Source organism: Pezoporus occidentalis, unplaced genomic scaffold, assembly GCF_034315485.1.
Source record: "Pezoporus occidentalis ecotype Australia unplaced genomic scaffold, CSIRO_AGI_Poc_V1 ctg148, whole genome shotgun sequence".
Classification (NCBI taxonomy): domain Eukaryota; kingdom Metazoa; phylum Chordata; class Aves; order Psittaciformes; family Psittacidae; genus Pezoporus; species Pezoporus occidentalis.
Window position 1 is genome coordinate 1,061,685 of NW_026913295.1, and position 20,013 is coordinate 1,081,697.

A 20,013-nucleotide genomic window follows, 5' to 3' on the forward strand; every position below is an offset into this window, starting at 1 on the left:
CCTTTTCCTGCCTTACCCAGAAGGAAAAACGAGTCACCATCATTCTTTTCCCCTGGAAGTCCTTGCACAATGTGCAGGCTGCAGTGCTGATGTACATGTGCACCATGTATTTCTAAATACTCTGTTTATTGAGAAGTAACTCCATAAACTAAATACATCTGGGGACAGTATCTGAAGTTTTGTAGCTTCTTTATTCAAGAAGATTATTGTAAATGCAAGCATTTAAAACGCTTCTGAAATTAATATCTTCATCTCAAATTAAAATTGCTGTTCTAAAGCCAGTTAAGCACTGAGAATCACCCAGTTTCACTTAGTTATCTCAAGAGATGGTATTCACTTGGAAATAAAGGGCTGAAGTTCCAAAAGTCCGTGCAACACAGAATCCCAACACGTGACAAAAGAGTCTTGAGGTTTGATTTGAAGATGATGCCATCTCTCTGAACCTCTGGAGACTTTCCATCTTCAGTGTAATCTTCTAACAACATTCTCATCTCCTTTGCAGAAGGTTTTCTCTGGTGTGTAGGTTCTTGCTGCACTTTTCTGAGCACCTATTGTATCAGAGGAGTAACACTTTCTTGCTGCTTCCACTTGGTAAGTCAGATTACAGAGAATGGGAAAAGCACTCAACACTTCCCTCAGATTACTTTTCCATGTAGGCAATTGCTGCTCTTCCCATAGGAAAGCTGTGGAAGTGTGGGTGAAGAAAGAGGGGCTGTAGAGAATTCCAGCAAACAGGAGAGGCTTTGTGTCCTGGTCTCATCTGGGATAGAGTTAATTCTCTTCCTAGCAGCTGGTGCAGTGCTGTGTTTTGGCTTTAGTCTGAGAACAATGCTGATAACACACCGATGGTTTAGTTGTTGCTCAGTAGCACTTACCCTGGTCAAGGACTTTGCAGTCTCCTGCTCTGCCGGTGAGGAAGCACACAAGAAGCCAGGAGGAAGCAGAGGCAGGGACCAGACCCAAACTAGCCAAAGGGGTACTCCATCCCACAGCACATCATGCTTGGGATAGAAACTGAGGGGAGTTGTCTGGGAGCCATTGATCACTGCTTGGGGACAGGCTGGGCATCAGTCAGCCCAGCCTGTATTGTGCACTTTGTGTATTGTGCATCACTTGTCTGGTTTGGGTTTTATTCCTCTCTCTCCCTCTCCCTCTCCCTCTCCATTTAATTAGCATAGAATCCCAGGTGGATTTGTGTTGGAAGGGACCTTAAAGCCCATCCAGTTTCCAACCCTCTGCCACGGGCAGGGACACCTTCCACTAGAGCAGCTTGCTCCAAGCCCCTGTGTCCAACATGGCCTTGAACACTGCCAGGGATGGGGCAGCCATCATCATCATTATCAGTATTATTGCCACTACTACTATTATTAATAATATCAACATCAATATTGATATTAATATTTTGCTTTATTTTCATTATAAAACTCCTCAGTTGAGATAAGGTTTTACTTTTTTTTTGCCAGTTCTTCTCCCCATCCCACCAGGGGTTGCCATTGGTCCTCCATTATTTCTATTTTCTTCATGAACTGCCAATGCATGTGCGTTGTCCTTAGGAAGCAGAGTTCCACCGCTTGGTTTTAACACAGCAAAAAGTCTGAGCCATGAGTACCTCCAGCATCCAGATCACTTGAGGTACCCTGGGTTAGCTGGAGTTACCTAAGGTCACCTGGGGCTCACTGTAGCAGCTCTGCCACCTCTATTTGTTACCTCAATTAGAAGCGGAGCATAAGATGTGTTCTTTGAAGCTTTGACTTAATAACACCAAAGTATTATAGACTCATAGAATCAGACTGGTTTGGGTTGGAAAGAACCTTAAGATCATCCAGTTCCAACCCCACTTATTGTGAAGCTTAAAGGTTTATTGGTGCTGCACGGACAGACTAAAATCCAACATAGTTTTGACCAGGGATAGGGAGAGACACCCAGGCTCCTGTGGAGAGGAGGAGGATCAGTACTAACTTGTCACAGCAAGTGAAGCTTTCAGCTCTGGCAGCAAAGTAAGAAACCCAGCTTGCAAGTTAGAAAGTGCAGACCCTTTGCCCTTGTTGTGTTGCCTGTGACACTTCAGCAATGAGGGGCAGTGGGTGGGAGCTCAAAATCCTACATAGCCAAAGGGAACTTACCTTGTGTGTGAAGCTGAAAGTGTGCTGTTAGTTTACATTTTACCACTCTAATCAAAACACACAGAACAGTTACAGCAGTACTAGTGCTTACACCTCAAATTAATGCAGAAAGACTCATTTGAGCAACCTGCTCTAGTGAGGGTAACCCTGCCCATAGCAGGGGGTTGGGACTGGATGATCTTAAGGTCCTTTCCAACCCAAACCATTGTGTGATTCTGTAATTTATTTTACCCTCCAAATGGATGTATGAACTGATTTCACTTCCCTTGGGTCTCTGCTGTTATGCCTGTTCTTCCCTCATCTCTCTGGCTGGGTCATCAGTTTGCCTCCATGGACAACCGGGCTTTGTTGGGCTGTTGCCACAGGTGGAGCCAGCCCAGGGTAGGTGACAGACATGGTGTTGCTATCACAGCCCAACTGAGCAGCTCAGGTCTAGGCAAGCCCAGCCCGGCCCCAAGACCCCACAGTGTCCGGTCATTACAAACTCTGTGGATTTTCACTGGTAACAGCAGAACTCATATTCTCTGGGCTGCAACAGCATCACCACTTAGGCACTGAAGGACAAGTGCCTGGAGATTCCTGCTTGGAAATCCTGGCTTTTCCTCTTCTTTCTATTCTCTTTCCTTTTTTACTACTGTTAACCAGGTGGAAACAGGGAGGATTGCCAAGACTGGCCATCTCCCAGCAGAGCAACAGATTCATGCACTGAAGCCTAAGAGATACTCAGTCCTTCCTCAGGTGGGACTGGGTTTAAGTACAGGAGTACTTCCGGATATCACCAACAGACCTGCCAGCATGAAGGGATCTGGGGACAAGTACACTCACTGTATAATGTCAACACTCATTGCAGCGTGGATAAAGGATGGACTGTAAGTCCCACCTGACAGGGATCAGAGAAGACATAGAATGGTGCTTAGGTGCTTACCAGGGAGGAAGAGGATTGCCTCGAGTGCTGGCTGGCAGGGAAAGAAATGAAAGCTGCTGCTTCTGCACATTGAGTGAGCAGGCTAATCACTGAACTAGATAAAGCTGTAGACACATTGCTGTGAAAACCTGCAGCATTTAATCGTGACTGATATTCTCTGTATAGGATAGTTTAAATCAGCCTGCAGTAATTGTTTCCTTGCTACGGAATCTAGCAGGATGATAAAACAGTCCTCAGTCTGTGTTTTGTTTCCCTGATAGGGTGTTGTGGGAATGTGTGAGTACTAGGGATAAGTGAACTGATTCATGGCTTGGTAAAAAACAGAAGGAAACTTTTCTCCTTTCCCTGAGTCATGCTGAAACTTGAGCTCCTTCTGTATCCCTGGCTCTGCAATCATAGCATGTGCTTAAGGGTGCAGAAGATTAAGGGCTTATTTGTCATTAATTTTTGACAGCCTGGGCTTCAAGGATCCCATGGATGTATAGAGCTGCATAGAGCCCCTCTATGCAGTTGGTCATGCTCTGACTCTGCTCAGCTCTGGTCCATCATTAGCCCTGTGCAGTGTTAGAGCTGTAACGTCACCACTGCAAGTGCAGAGGTGCAGCGACACAGCTCTCCCTAATACTGATGGCAACAACTGGTTTTCAGTCACACTGGGATTTGAGTGCCTGAGACTCCTCTGAACGGGAACCCCAAGCCAGTTTGGGTTCTTGCAGGTGTGGTAGTGGCTTTCTTCTACTCACTGGGCAAGGAGTGCAACCAGGTTAAGTTTTCTATGGAGGTATTAGCCAGTCTTGATTTGCTTGTGCTTTCACTGTGGTTTACATGATGGCATTGCTTCAGATTGCACCCATGATGGAAAGGGATCCTTATGTCCTCAAGGGAAAGGAATTAGAGTCCCTTTTCATTCCTTTTCTCCTTCCATGCTTTCTTTCTCTTCCTTCTATGCCAAGGAGGAAAGCTTCAGCACAGGGATTAGGGCATACAGTAATACAGAAAGTCTGTTGTTTGTGTGAGCTCCTCATCCCTGTTGCATAAAGGACAACATCCATGGGGTCTCTTCCCTCTGCTATTCTGTAGAGGGAAGGGGTGTCCTTTTGGAGCTTCAGTGTTTGCTCTTTTTGGAGCTTCAGAGCCTGCTTCAAGACGTGTGTGTGACTGGGTACAGCTGATGAGAAAGACCATGGGAGCAGAGCTGTTACCCCCACAAACCAGGTACTTCAGTAGGTTATCTCTAGCCAACACATGCATTTGGAGCCTTGGAGAGATGATGAAATTTATTTTCCTATTAATTTAATCCTCTCTTTGAAAGTGTTTTTTATTTAGGCATCCCAGTGATAAACTCATCACTGTCTCTCTATCACCCCCGATGCACATAGAATAGTTAGGGTTGGAAAGGACCTTAAGATCATCCAGTTCCAACCTCCCTGCCCGACATCTCACACTAAACCATGTCACCCAAGGCTCTGTCCAACCCGGCCTTGAACACCACCAGGGATGGAGCATTCACAACTTCCCTGGGCAACCCATTCCAGTGCCTCACCACCCTAATAGGAAATAATTTCTTCCTTATATACAATCTAAAGTTCCCCTGTTTCAGTTTGAACCCATCACCCCTTGTCCTGTCACTGCAGTCCCTAATGAAGAGTCCCTCTCCAGCATCCTTGCAGCCCCCTTCAGACACTGGAAGCTGCTCTGAGGTCTCCACGCAGCTTCTCTTCTCCAGGCTCAACAGCCCCAACTTTCTCAGCCTAAAAAATAACCCACATTGCTGGCAAGACCCTCCAGCAGTGCAGTCCTGTATTTTACTGTCACAAAGTAATTTTTATAAGTCAACAGAACCTAAAATTAATGTTTCCTGAAGCCTCTTACAGCTTCTTGAAGCTTGCAGGGGGGTGCAAAGTCAAGGACAACTGCTGTAGTTTAGTGGAGTCAACAGATAATGAAAGGAGGTGTTCCCTTGGTCACTTATGAGGAAAGCCAGCACAGCTTTTAGCTTCACTTTATCTTTCCTCATGCCAGAAAGATCCATGAGTACAACCTGGGCTCATAGAACTCACTGCACTGGATTTGACTTGTTCTCCTCTGTATTAACTGGGCATGTTTTTGGCAGGTTGCTAGTTTGGACTGACACAAACCCCATGCCAGGGAACTGTTCCCCATCCTTGCGGTGTTGTGGGAAGTCTTCCAGTATGCAACATTATCCATAAAGCCCAGCTCCTGGCCAATAGTTTTACTTGAGAGCTTCAGTATTCAGTAGTGAATAGGAAGCTTTTACCCATCCTGGTTGTAAAGAAGGCTGGAAGATACGATGCAAAGGCATTTTGAAAGCTGATAATGCAGAATTCACTGAAATAAATCAAAAGGAAAAATAAGGCTCTCCCAGTTTACAGGTTGGAACAATCTGCTTCTTCTGTTTTGAATACGAAGTTCCCCCTTGGCTTGGGAGTGATCCTGGCCTGAATTTTTACTGTTTTTTGATGCCCTGGGCAGTCAGCTGTGCAAGAGCCATGTGCTTGCTGGAGCCTGTGCCAGCTGGTCAAGTCCCTGATGACACAGGACTGACCGGCTCACAGTGCGCAAGACTTGGCTTGGTGAGGGACCCGTTCTCTTCCAAAAACATCACAAAAGCTTTGGGGATCTGTAGGGATCACAGGATCCTGAATGGGTTTGTGTTGGAAGGGACCTTAAAGCTCCTCCAGCTCCAACCCCTGCCATGGGCAGGGACACCTTCCACTAGAGCAGCTTGCTCCAAGCCCCTGTGTCCAACCTGGCCTTGAACACTGCCAGGGATGGGGCAGCCACAGCTTCTCTGGGCACCCTGTGCCAGCGCCTCAGCACCCTCACAGGGAAGAGCTTCTGCCTAAGAGCTCAGCTCAGTCTCCCCTCTGGCAGGTTAAAGCCATTCCCCTTGGCCTGTCCCTACATCCCTTGTCCCAAGCCCCTCTCCAGGTTTCCTGCAACCCCTTTAGGCACTGGAGCTGCTCTAAGGTCTCCCCTTCAGGAGCCTTCCCTTCTCCAGGCTGAACACTTCCTTCCGTGACGTAACTCACGCCATGGCTGACACCCACCAACTGCTGCAATGAGACTTTGCTTGGATTGAGCTGGTCTGCGTGCTTGCTGGCTCCAAGAATTCCATGGTTTGGGTCTGGAGCTGTGCCTCCCCTCGCATTCAAGGATGATTGCGTTTGGCTGACAGGACATCCAGAGCAGTGCAGAGCAGTGTGCCACGTGCTCGGCAAACACCTCACGGTCATTTTGGCAGCTCGTGCCCTTTGTGTCAGTCTGTTGATATGTATAAAATAGCTCCAAAAGACTCACTCCAGCAGAAGTGAGCAGCATCAGAGGCAGGTAGGCTGTGGGTCATATTTGTGTGTGTGTGTCCAAAATAAAGGTTTTATCTCTTTTTCCACAGAGATCTGTCTGAGAATAACATTGGTGCTGAGCAGTTTGGATGTGGGGAGGCTTCTCTGGGGATGAGTTTTTTTCTGGGTGAAAACTGTGACAAGGATAAGGTCAGAATCCCAGAGTAAACCATGCAAAAGGCTGCCCACAACAGTCCCTGTCTGCCCTTCTCAGGGTGATGTAATCTGTGCTCAGTAATAACATTTCCGAGAGGTGGATAACAGCATTTTAGTTCAGCTCTAATAATTCTGTTAAATCAGAGCTGGGGATGTAATTGCTGTTTGTGACTGAGTTTGTTCCATATGTGTGTTATGCAGGATGCCATTGTAATGAAATGTTCCCTCTTTGGGCTGTATGCCCTAAAGAATATGCCTTTATTGTGTGGCAGGCAAAACACTCCTCTGCTCTCTGCCTTTGCTGTGCTTTATAACCAAAGGAGAAGAGAGAAAAAGTCGTGTTTCACCTTGTTTCAATTTCTTCTGGAGATTTTAAGTTGTGTAAGTGTTAGTTTTCATTTGTTTTAGTAACACACAGCCTTGCTGGAGCCCTCTTCATTTCTTCTAATGCAAAAGCCTGGGAGCTTGTGTGCATCTGAGGGTTTATATGCAATAGAGCACATGGATAGGAGTGTAAGCAAGGACAGGGAGTGAGAGGGAGGAAAAACATCTTCCAGGGACTCAGACACAGGGTTCTGAAGCAGCATTTTAGGTTTGATTGTGAGAAATAGACCTTGGAGATATAAAATTCCTAGAGAAATACTGTATTGGTAGGTAGCATGTTCCATGCCATGAGGTCAGGTAATGTGTGCTAGTATGGATGTGGAAAACTGGCAGACAGCAACTAATCCCACCCAAAATAGGAGCTGTAAAAGAGGGAAAGTGTGTGCTGGGAGCCTGAGAGCATGAGTATAGAACCACAGAACCCCAGACTGGTTTGGGTTGGAAGGGGCCTCAAAGCAACCCATGGAATTTGTGTGTGCTCCCAGGGAAATACACCAGCAAAGGGCAGCTTTGCTCTGATGTGGTCTCACGTGAGGGAGGAGGGAGAGCAGTGTGAATAATGCCTGTAGGCAGCAGGAAGAAGAAAGCCATTAAACTGTCCCCACCACAGCAGACTTAGCTCAGAGATCTCCATTTGACTGGGTGCTTCTGCAGCATCTCCATGCCTCTACCCCACAGCTGCACAATCTATGGAAGGACTCCCAGCAGCAGACCAGTGAGAGCACACAGCTAAAGGCAGAAAGGAGGAAAACAGCCTCAATAGAGAATGAGACAGGGATGGCTTCTGGTCTGGCATAGCCTTGAACGGCATTTCCAGTGCTTTACAGCCTTCTCTGCTGATGCTTCTAGGCACATGCACTTTGGTAAGGTACCATGCCAGTGTGAAACATATCCATCAAGAAGTGGTGATGAAGTCTTTGAATAGCAGCAGCTGAGCTTGGCGCACCTGCAGCCCCCAAGGTGCTTCTAGAAGTAAAAGCCATGTTACCAGCATTTTTACACTGTGGAGCCAAGAGAAATGATCACAAGTGAGCAGGAATGAAAAAAAAAAACATATAAAACAACTGTAGCGTCCTATAATGTACCCATAAAAAGGGAAAACTCGCTACTTGAAGTCTACAAATGCAAGTTTCTTGTGGGAAAACATAACTTCTGTTCAAATGCTAATGGGTTTTCATCACAAGAATGGTTTAATTTAACTACTATGGACTATAAGAAGGGGCAGAGCAAGGTTCAGAGAACAAATGGCTGATGAACAATCTTCAATCTGCCAGTAAATATTTGCTTCTTTTATATACTTCCCCTTCTTGATCTCTGTCTTAAACAGAGACTCCAAAGGGACATATAAAAAGAGCTGATCTCAGCTAGAGGGAATAGCGCATATTTGTGTGTTTCTTTTAGCCTTGTTTAAACCAGTAAATTCATGACACTGACAGAGTGTCAGTCACCAGAGCAGCTGGCCCTGAAAGCATAGAAAATTGATGGTATATAAGCAAAAATTGGCTTTCTGGAGAGAAAAACTGCAGCACATTTTAGAAAGCAAATGGGGCATTGCAGCCGCAAACCCTCTGTGTGCTTCTCAGGATAAGAACAAACACCTCAGGAAGCACAAATAACTTCCAGGGACTCGAAGGCAAAGTCCTGCCGCCTTTGTCCAGGAACAGAGCAGCCAGAGCTCACAAGAGCGGGGTGGGAAGAAGAGAGAAAGAGCCCATAATGTTCCCTGTGGAAGCAGAAAATCCTTCTTCCTTATTTCTGGAAACTCTCTTCTCAGCCAGTTTATGGGTGGGTGCCTCCACATTTGAAGGTTTTTGCTACCACCTTCCATTACTATAACTGTAGGAAGAAAACTGTCTTGCTGCTAACACTCCCAAGCCTGCAGAAACACTTCATATGTGTTTTGAGAAGTTGACAGGGAGCACTTGACTGACCCTGACCACAAAACAGATCTGTGAGGGAAGGGAGTGGGATGCTTTCCCTATTAGATAAGAATAAACATTTGTCAGAAGTCTCAGCATCTTCTGCCTGCCATATGTGAGCCTCCTCCAAGGATCTTCACCGTGTTCATGTGATGGTGACTTCTGTGCTAGACTCTTGGGGCCAGGCAGTTGCTGGTGCTCTTCCTGAATGAGGAGTGGGGTTTGGAGCCTGCTCAGATCCTTTGCACGGCAGAAGAGTGGAATATTGACAGGCTGAGAGAGCTGGGCTGGGGCAGCCTGGAGAAGAGAAGGCTCCTGAAGGGGAGACCTGAGAGCAGCTCCAGTGCCTGAAGGGGCAGCAGGAAAGCTGGAGAGGGGCTTGGGACAAGGGCCTGTAGGGACAGGCCAAGGGGAATGGCTTTAACCTGCCAGAGGGGAGACTGAGATGAGCTCTTGGGCAGAAGCTCTTCCCTGTGAGGGTGCTGAGGCGCTGGCACAGGGTGCCCAGAGAAGCTGTGGCTGCCCCATCCCTGGCAGTGTTGAAGGGCAGGTTGGACACAGGGGCTTGGAGCAAGCTGCTCTAGTGGAAGGTGTCCCTGCCCGTGGCAGGGGTTGGAGCTTGGTGAACTTTAAGGTCGCTGCAACCCAAATCAGGCTGGGATTCTATCATTCTGGGACAGTCTAGACTTGGGGGCATGCTTACCTTCAGCCCACTTGTATGCAGGGTGGGCTCTCATGACAGGAGTAATGGCCTGTAAAATCAGTGGTAGCTGCTGGGGTACACAGCTGGGAATGAGTGGCTAAAAGAGACAGAGGAAAACTTGGCAGCCTGGTGAGATTTAAAGTCTCTGCTCCTGTTGGTTGTCACAGTGTGGCCAGACAGACTACAAGCTTGTGAGAACAAACAGGATTTTGTCTCAGTGTTGGAAAACTGGTGCAGGGCTGGAGCATCTGTCAGAGGCAATGTGAGCCAGGCAGAGCATGGCCCCAGGCTGCATTTCCACCTGGATCCCTGATGCCCCTTTGGCCCTCCCCAAAGCTTCCCAACTCATCTCCCCTGCTCAAGTGTGCACTGGACCATCTGCTGTGATGGACTCCCAGCCACCGTGCTGAAGAGCAGTGGTGCATCACGAGCTTGTGCAGAAAGGCACGGAGGGGATGGAGAGGGAGCTGCATTCCTGGCCCCTTAGGCTGCCTTACTTCCCTCTCCCAGCACCTATCTTATCTCTGCCTCTTTCTAAAATAAAAGGAATAGAAAAATGAACAACATGAAAAAGGGAGGAGATGATAAAGAGTATCTGAAAAATTAACTGTGTCCTCATTTCAGAGCTTTGCATGGTAAAAGGGAGGCAAACAGACTTGGCTTCATTAATAAATTAAAATATTAAAAAGCTGGGTGCCTCCTGAACCTACGCTTTTGTCATGGACTGAGAAAGCTCCTAGGAAGTGTTCTGCGGAAGGCTATTGAGAAACTATCCAGGGATGCTATGAAGGGCCAGAGCAAATGAAAGCTGGAAGGCAAAGTTTGGTATCATGCTGTTAATGAGGAATTGGGTCCAGCCTGGACACATGATATTTGCACCTTTGCTTTTGTGCTGAGACCAGCTCTCTGCCAATGGCACATGGCTGCTGCTAGGGGTATGGCTGGAATCAGGAATGATCAAAGCCAAATCGCTTCTGATTTCCTTTAGCTCCTTAAGTCTTGAAGGTTTGAGAGCAGTTCTTGGGAGTGCTGCTCCTGGGAAACCTGCATCCGAGCCAGTGATGATCAGAATTCCCAGTGATGGGGATGTTTGGTTTGGCACATTAGCGGTTCTCCTCTCAGTATTGGTTCACTCCTTGGCAGTTATCAAAATATGCAATTGTTCTTCTCAATAAATCTTTGCCAAGAAAGGTGTAAGACTTTGATGCTGTTATAGGTGTTATGTTCTGTTATACCCTCTGCTTGCCATTAGCAATGGAGCCCTGTGGTGGGGCCTTGATACTTGTACCTGAGGGTAACATCAGGGCTGTATAGCATATATGTACATATAGATATATATACACACACACTCAATAATGGTTTCTTCGTTTTCTTTTCCTTGGCAGGTCCCTATGGAAAGGATATTTATCGAAGTGGAGGGCCAGATCTCCATAATTTCATCTCCTCCGGGTTTGTCACATTAGGAAGAGGACACACGAAGGGTACAGTGGAAACAATTTTTTGCTAAATAAAAAGATTGTTTTAAAGAAATAATAAAAAAAGAAAAAAGCTATAACTCAGAAGCTGGGTTCTGAGCGCTGGGAGGTAACAGTATTGGACTGCAGTCAGTAGATTTAGCTTAGCAAATATCGATGCAGGTAAAATACTGTGCCCCTAGCAGAACCTTTTAAATCCTAGCAAGGGAGATGGTGGGAGAGTGTTGAGTCAGGCAGCCAGGCTCCAGACTCCACTCTGACTTTGCAGTTCAACAATTTAGACTGCTCTGTGTTTTCCTGAGTGCATGGTTGCAAACCACCATTGTGCTGCTGTACTTCTCAAAGGAGAGGGAAGGATCTCGTGCTGTCCAAGGGCAGGCAGGCAGCACTTGAAGAGTGCATTTCTGGATTTCTTTTGTTTGACTTCTGGGCTTTTTTTTTTTTGGGTTGGGGTTGGGGTGGCGGGGTTATGATGAATATTTTATAAAATTATTTCTTTTTAGGTCCTAAAACATATATTTTGTGTGTTCATATAATCTGTGATATAATGTACAAACATGAAACCACGAAAATATACGTATGCTGCTCTGTGTATGTTCTGTGTATATGTACTGTATATAAAATCTATGTTGAGAGACAGTTGTAGCTCTATTAGACAAGTAACCGTATAACCCAGGAGTTGTGGTGACACAAAAGCTGTGAGATCTGACTCAAAAGTAGCTGGTCACCAGAACCCCAGCTCAATGTTCGTTTTCCTGATGTTGTTGCCTATTTGGTGAGTTTTTTATAGTGTACAGTGAGACTGTGTTTGGAGCGTCTTTCTGTTCACACCCTGACCGAGTCACACTGGTGCTCTGGCAGTGGGTTTGTGACACGGGGAGTGCAAAGCATGTGCCATGCCAGTCCTCGTCTGGTTCTGTGTCCTGCTGACTTCTGAGACTGTTGTACATTTATATAGACGCAATGTATGTGGAGATACCTATATAGACACGATGTACTGTATGTGGAGATGTGTCCATGTGCTCGCCTGGTTGAATGCACCTGTGTTGTTCCTGTGGATGACCATCACTCACAAATTATTAAAAGACCTTTCTTTTTTTCCCTACATTTCCTGCACTTTTTCCAAGTCTCCAAAGTGTCATCCAAAGCAGTGTCGGTCCTGTAGAACTGTCAGAGAAGAAACAAATCTATGTATATTGTCTGTGTATGTCTGTGTGTGCTTAAATAAAGTTTACTGAGGCTGAGGCAGCACCCGTGGGACTTGTAATGCAATACCCTGCAATTCCAGCCTGGCACTGCACCGGTGGAAGGAAAGCAGAGAAAACCACCATGAACCTTCAGGTGGGCTGGGAACCGAGATGGTTCAAGGAAGGACTCATGGATGGCGTTTCACACGAGGTCTCTCCCTTCCTCCTCCCCATCCAAAAGGGATTTTACAGTCACATCCTATCACATCAGGCCTGACAGTGTATTTAGGGTGAGATAGCAAGTGTACCCCAGTAGAGGTGTGGTCTACAGAGTGGTGTGTCCTGATAGCCATCATCAAGCACATGGATAACTCCGGGCAGGCCCATAAAACCTGCCTCTTTGTCTCAATTTGAATTACCCTCCAGCAGTTTTCTGTACAATATACTTTTCCCAGTTCCTTCCCAGCTAAGAATAAAACTTGCTTTCCTTCTAGAACTGAAAAACCTCAGGGGCTCTGTTCTTCTGTAGATGGGCCAGTGGTTTCCACACATTTTCCCACTGGAAGTTTTGCTTGAAGCCTCACAGAGCACATTTCCTATCCCTGGGAAGTTTGGGAGAATGGGCAGTGGGAGTCCAGACTGTTCCTATACCAAAAGCTGTTAGATAGGGTGGTGCTTTTCAAAGGGAATAAAAGGCTTTTATTAACTGAAGAAATTAAACTATATCTTGGCTGTTTATGGACATAAAAGAATGAATTGGCCTTTGAATTTACATTTCAGCTACCTGTTAATTCACATTCTATTTGAACAGTACCATAATGTTAACTTCTAACTTCTTCATAGTAAATTCACATATCCAACTATGACAACTTGGTGATTAACGTCCCCACATGTTCTGCATGCAAACAGCCTTGTTTGCTTGTGCAAATGCAGAGGTTTGTCTTTGTGCTATGATTTGTGCTGTGAAAGCAGGGACTTCGGGTGTAACAAATTACTTAGGGGCTCTATCATTGGGATTGTGCTCTATATCATTGGATTACTTCTCTAAATAGATTTCCTGTGTTCATTTTTCACTGGGAACCCAGTTGTACGTGTAGACAGGAGAGATGAGTGCTCCAGCAAGGCTTGTAGTCCTGAGCCTCATGCTCAGGACTATCATGAAGCTCAGCAGCTTCATACTCAGATTTTGTCCTATTTCAGCTCTAGCGCATGTGTTAAAATCTCCACCTCAACTGTCATTAGCCAAATAACCTTCCTTGCCTTGTTGTTACACCACCGTGGAGGAGGGTTCTGCTTTTAGACTGCACAAACCCAATGAAGTTTATCTCAATATTTCTTTGCACTGGGAGACACATTTTTGGTGTTTTCTCAACTGTCTTCTGCGCTGTGGCAGAACTCCAAGTGCTGAGTAATATTTAAGAGCTAATCTATTTTGGGCAGAAGACAAAGATGTGAGACATGCCAAACTACCATGGATACCAAATCAGCATATTCACATGTCTGACATCCACAAGCTCCGGCAAGATTGTGATTTATGATTCTTACATGGCACTCCATTGGGCAATGCATCACTGCCTGGCATTTAAGTCTATAAAATCACTGCATAGTGTGTTCTTCAAACCATGGTAAAAGATTTCACTGTCAGTCTGTCATGATGATCTAGGAATGAATCCAGAGTCTTTAGGCGATAGAAAGTCTCCATGGTGAGACAGGAGGCAGGGCTAATCTCATCTAATGGTGGATAGCTGGAAGTTTAACATTTTATTTGGAGGTAGTAGCCTTCTGTTCCATATAAAGACTCTTGGGAGACATCAACACCTCTAAATGGGTGTTCACTGGATGGGCACTAGACACCTCTTCACCCCCTCTAGCAAGAGGGGAGTTATGGGAGGGTTAGGTCATTGAGCCAGTAGAGGAAGGCAGAGGAATCCTTCCTACACTTATTGATGCAGGAGTAGCTACTATTGCTCCAATTGCTGTAGTAGTTGCTATGAGAGGGCAGTGCTGCAGTGAATCAAGTAGGAGCACTAAAGACAGGAGTTACCACATCCGTCTCTGCACTAACCTGATTTACAAAGCAGCTTCCTCAACCTATTCTCTCTGCAACCATCTTGCTACTCTCAGATATCCCAGGTTGAGACTAACATGGGCTATACTCACTGTCCTGCCAGGGCTCTGCTCGGTCACTGGGGGTGGTGTAGAACATAACTGCAACAGCACATGGAGCAAGCACCCATGTGGATATGCAACCACAGCGAATAAAATTTCCAGTTGAACTGAGTGCTAGGGGTCAAGGAACAGTGAGGTAGGAGGAATATGAGATTTTAGACTGCATGGTTTTCTCGTAGGGAAAACCGGGACTTTTCCTACTTTTTCTTCTTTGTAAGTTTATGCCAGATCCTTGAGGAGGAGCAGAGGTAGGGCTGTGACTTGAAAAGCATGTGTGGAAAACTCAGGAAGCATCAAGGGTCCTCACAGCCTGCCCAGTAACACTGTCAGAAATGGAACCTCTCACTTTTCATTCAAGGCTGCAAGTCTTTATTGTAGCTGGATTCACAGGGAGAGGTGTGTGTTCTGAGTTAGGGCAAACTATAGTGATAGGACAAAGGGTGATGGGTTTAAACTTAAGCAGAGGAAGTTCAGGTTAGATCTAAGGCAGAAGCTCTTCCCTGTGAGGGTGCTGAGGCGCTGGCACAGGGTGCCCAGAGAAGCTGTGGCTGCCCCATCCCTGGCAGTGTTCAAGGCCAGGTTGGACACAGGGGCTTGGAGCAAGCTGCTCCAGTGGAAGGTGTCCCAGCCCGTGGCAGGGGTTGGAGCTGGAGGAGCTTTAAGGTCCCTTCCAACCCAAACCATTCAATGATTCTATACACACGAGACTCTTTTTCTTCAAGTATCCCACTAATATTTGCACCTAGGATGTTATCCAGCAGTGCCAGTAGGCAGGAGGAAAAACGAGCCATGTATCCAAGTCAGTGTGATGTGTCTGTGAAAGCCTGACTACATTGCTGCTGGCATCTCTGTGGAGCTGTACCAGCATCCTGCAGTGTGGGCAACGGGAAGGTGGTGTTGGTGTGGAGAAGCCAGCCTGGTGACTGAGTAATAAAAGCTACCCACATTTTATCTTACTTAGTGCAGATAAGGCAATATCTACAGCTTGAGTGTGGGATTTACCTGCCTGGGCCTCTGCTTTCCCTAGCCTGCAGCGTGGTCATACCTTATGTATCTGCAGAGTGGCTCAGGGCACTCTTGATGGTACAGCCCTTCACGTGAGGTACAGCTAGGCAGCTTGAGCTGGTTTTGGTTGAGCATATGTGCCTGGTGTGTGGGAGCATGGTATATGGCCTTTAGCAGGACCTTACACCCAAACAGGCATCATACTCCCCAGATACAACCTCATAATAATGATCCCTCTCTGTGTTACCTGAGTGGTTGCACAGCACCTGTGTACAGGTGAGATGTCAGATGCTGATGACTTGTTGCTTTTTTCCCAGTTGACAGTCTCCCTCAAATCAGCTTCTTTTTGGTGCATATACAAAAGGGGCAAATTGTTCTTGTTCTAGTCTCACCTAAGATTTGTTTTGAGGACAGGCAGACCATATGTCCCATGGTGCAGGAGCACTGGATGATGGCTGCTGCCACACTGGTCAAGGTTTGGAAGCTCCAGGGTTTTATGTGAGATTTATTGCAAGAGAAGCTCCAAGAGTAAAGCAACAGCTTGCTTTATCTGGCAGTTTAACAGTTGGGTTTGTCTGTAAGAGAACCTAAGGCAAACATGGAAGAGGACAAAGGCACCTATAGATCATACTTAGCAACCAAGATCTTCCCAAGCTGCTTCAGTGCCTCCACCAGCTGAGGTGGGTGGCAGCTCCACTTTCTTGTCTTCTCCCCCCGGGAGCTCCAGCATTTTCCAGCACCGTGTCCCTGCTGCTCCCACTGGAAGGTGCTGCCTTCCCTCTGCACGGAGAGAGAAAGCACAGAGTAAATGACTCGTGAGTAAGTCTGTTTGCCCAAGACAGCACTGCCAAGTCCATGCTTGTGCGACTCAGGAAAGCTTGTTGATGGTGGTAGGGCTGTGGGTCATCCATGTCAATATGGGGATCAGGTCATTTCCTTCCTGAAATGTCTTGATCTACCCATCCATTGTGTTCCCTCGTTTGCACATTCTTCCCACCTTTCCGGGGTTTTCTGCAAGCTGAAGAGTATCTGTGTCAGGCTTTGTATTTTATACATGACAGATCTGTATGCAAACTAGTCTTTGTGCAGACACCTCAGTGGATTTATAACAGTCAACATGCTGCAAGCCTTGCATACAGAATAAATGTGATACAACATGGTAAAACAGGATCGGGTATTCGTACTGGCTGGCACCGCTTCCTCCTTTTCTACACACATTGTACTCATCCCCCTTTTACACGCACCACTCTTCCTTTTGGGGACCCTGGGCTGATCCCCTTTTGCAAACATCAGCTCAGGAACCAACACTTTTACTGGTCCATTAGCATGTAAATATGATTCAGAGATGAATGGGAGGAAAGAAATTTATTACTTTAATCATCATTAAGAGTCTGAGGATTCTGGTTCCTTTCTCCAACGCTGCCCTGGTTCCTTGCTGTCGTGGCTGCTTCCTTGTCACTTGGCTGACAGACTTACTTACATTCCAGTTTCTTTCCAAAAGTGCTGTTTCATACCCTTAATTTGTTATTTTGGGGTCTTGAATTACATCTGTCACAATCAGCGTTGGCCTAGTGCAGAGCCAAAACATGCAGTGAATCAGCTCCAAGATGGAATTTACTGCCTCCCCCATCATTAGTAATCCATGCCTGTGGTAGACTCATTAATACAGGGAAAAAGGGAAGTTTAAGGGTCATTTTTTCATACCTGCATCTGTAACAGGCCATGAATAGATTATGTAAAAATGGAAGGTTAGGGATGTTGGGTCCTTTCTCTCATTAAACACTTGTTTGCTAGACATTTTGTTATCAATGGAGAGATGTCAAGCCAGAGCCTGCTGCATCCCAATGAATCATTTTATGTTCATCTGAAATAATACCTAATGGTTTTGACAGTGTCTCGCAGTCTGGGTTCTAAAGATCACTTTCATTCTGATTTCTGATGAATTGCAACTATTGCATATTCTGGCGCCTAATTGTATTGACTTGAGAAAGGATCATTGGGATGTGGGAAGTGCTTCATGGCTTTGCAGAAAGATTCCATGACGCAATAGGGCATTTCAATCCGCTCTGAATTATTTAATCGACTCCAGACAAAACCATCCATTTCTCAGCAGAGTCTGGACAGCCTCTTTGTTATAGCCCTCGGAATAGCTGGGTGGGAGGAGAGTGGGAGGTCATGGAAACCATACTGATGCCTACAGCAGTTGCTGTAGGCAAGGAATGGGGTGAACAAGAGCAAAACCACATCCATCCCTGGCGTCACCTTCTGCAAAGGGCGCTGAAGTAATGGAGGTGATGGGTTTGTGCCCTTCTGTCTTCTGACAAACTGGCCACAAACCTGGCCTAAAGCACAACCTGAAGAGGCTGTTTTGGAACATGGCTTTTCAAGCTGTGCTCCACACGCTATGAGGAATGAGCAGGAGGAGGACTGGCAGCTAATCTGAGAGCCTTCCTCAAGCTGATTAAGGAAACATCAGAGAAATGGCCACAAGCAGGGCATGGAGCACATGTATCACTGCTAAACCAGGAGATTAAGCTTCCTGTAGCAAGGAGCCCACACTTGCTCCACAGCCAGCTATTAAATGGAGACTGCTTCCTGCATCATGAAAGCAAGCTTCTCCTGCAGTCAGAAGTCAGCCTTACTTTGCATGTAAAGGGACACTTGTCAGTGGGAGATCACCACCTCAACTCATCAATGGCGCTTTTAACTTGACCTGACCAAAGATGCTCCATCCCTGGCAGTGTTCAAGGCTGGGCTAGACAGTCTTGGTTTAGTGTGAGGTGTCCCTGCCCACGGCAGGAGGGTTAGAGCTAGAGGATCTTAAGGTCCTTTCCAACCCTAACTATTCTGTGAGACTATGATTATATGTTTTCTGGAGGACATGGACAGGACTAAGGTGGGGAGAAGGGATGCCAGACAGCTTGGGTTGCCTCTTCTTTCTCACTGAGGGACAGTTAAACCCACAGTCTTGTGTCTGGGGGAAAGACCACCATGTGCCTTTCTTCATGTGCACATTCAGGCTGGGATTGTGTTTTGCCAACTAGTACTGCAATATGCAATATTCATATCATCACAGACTGGTTTGTGTTGGAAAGGACCTTAAAGCTCATCCAGTTCCAACCCCTGCCACAGGCAGGGACACCTTCCACTGGAGCAGCTTGCTCCAAGCCCCTGTGTCCAGCCTGGCCTTGAACACTGCCAGGGATGGGGCAGCCACAGCTTCTCTGGGCACCCTGTGCCAGCGCCTCAGCGCCCTCACAGGGAAGAGCTTCTGCCTTATATTTTACCTAATTTTTCCCAATATTGGAGCTAAACTTGCTGCTGGCACTTTGTGTAAGGTGTCTGACCACCAGCATGTGGTCCCCTTTACAGACCCAGGCATGCACTGGAGTTTGGGACTAACCTTCACCACTGCTACTGCTGAGATCCTTATGCTTCCATGTCAGGGTGAATCACAGAAGTTCCCACTGAACTCGTCTATCTGTGGTCAGTGAATTATTTTGCTGCCCACTTCCTTGTCCTACAAATTTCAAGGCATCCAGCTCTCTGCTGAGATCCCATGGGTGGTTTCAACAAGGCAGTACTCCAGGATGGATTTCTCTTCTTTCTGCTGTTTGTTAACAATATATCAAAACAAATTACAGTACCTGAGAGGAGAAGAAAAAAGCCCTGCCTATTATCAGATGCCCTTTCCCAGAGAGTCTGTCAACTCTCCATGATGTTTTGGCAGATCCCTTTGAAAACGGAGCTGAAGGCTGCTGAAAAGCTGGCAGTTACAGCCCAGCTATCTATGAAACAGGGAGCTTCAGCTGCATGCCACAGACTTCTCTTTGAAGAATGTCTCTGTCTCTATTTATTGTCAAGAACTGATGCATAAAACCCCCCTTATGATTTCCTGCTACAGTGTCACCGAGCAACTCAGGCTGGTTATTTCCCAGTGAGAGATTTTAACTGAAATACCGAATCAGCCTTAGAGCTGGCATGCTGCTTCTTGAGCAGGTCAATGGTCAGTCTGAATCATAAATAAGAAAATGGAATATTACAAAGGAATTTGGAGATTCCTGAGTGCAGATAGGGGAATTTGGAGAGGGATCTGTGGTTCTGAAACCTCTGTGATCTCACTGGAACAACCGGATTCCATGGTCAGATGAAGAACTTGGGCATACCCAAGAACCTACTGCTATAGCAAAACCAGTGTGTGTTACACAGTTTATCTTCTGAAGTTCCTTGGGGGGAACATTGGCTCATTATCATAGAAGTGTCTTTCTTTGCAGACACAGGCCCCAGGTTGGCTGTCCAGATGTGCTTTCTAGATATGGTACTCACTCACAGGGAAACTACTTCGTCTTGAGAGCTTCACTTTATCCTTCAATAGCCAATATAAAACTGTGGACAATTGTAGGGAGTTTATACAACAAATGCCACAAAAGTAGTCACAGACAGTCCTTGAGAGACAGACTTGTGTTTACTGATTCACTTTTCCTACTCTTTGAAACAGATTAATCTCTATCTCTTGATAGCATGCAGGCCCTTAGCTGTGACTAGTTTGTATTGTGGCAGTGTCTAAAGGCCACTGGTTGAAGATGAGAACCATTATTCCTA

At 46.3% G+C, this 20,013-nt stretch overlaps 1 protein-coding gene and 1 long non-coding RNA gene across 5 annotated transcripts in view; one reads left to right on the forward strand and one right to left on the reverse strand.

The window, feature by feature from the left end:
* Positions 1–20,013, forward strand: part of SHISA6 (shisa family member 6) — a 542,762-nt gene that overhangs the window by 47,635 nt on the left and 475,114 nt on the right. For all 4 annotated transcript variants that reach the window (XR_009963172.1, XM_062610582.1, XM_062610583.1 and 1 more), the window contains exon 3: positions 10,961–11,056. Coding sequence is in view for 3 of the 4 variants with exons in the window: in XM_062610582.1 (XP_062466566.1) it covers positions 10,961–11,056 (96 nt within the window). In the remaining variant the exon portion in view is untranslated. The remainder of the gene's footprint in view (positions 1–10,960; positions 11,057–20,013) is intronic.
* On the reverse strand, positions 173–2,463 carry LOC134159532 (uncharacterized). Its single transcript, XR_009963173.1, has 2 exons — positions 2,355–2,463; positions 173–548 (listed from the first exon to the last, which is right to left on the reverse strand). It is a non-coding gene; the product is annotated as an uncharacterized LOC134159532 (long non-coding RNA).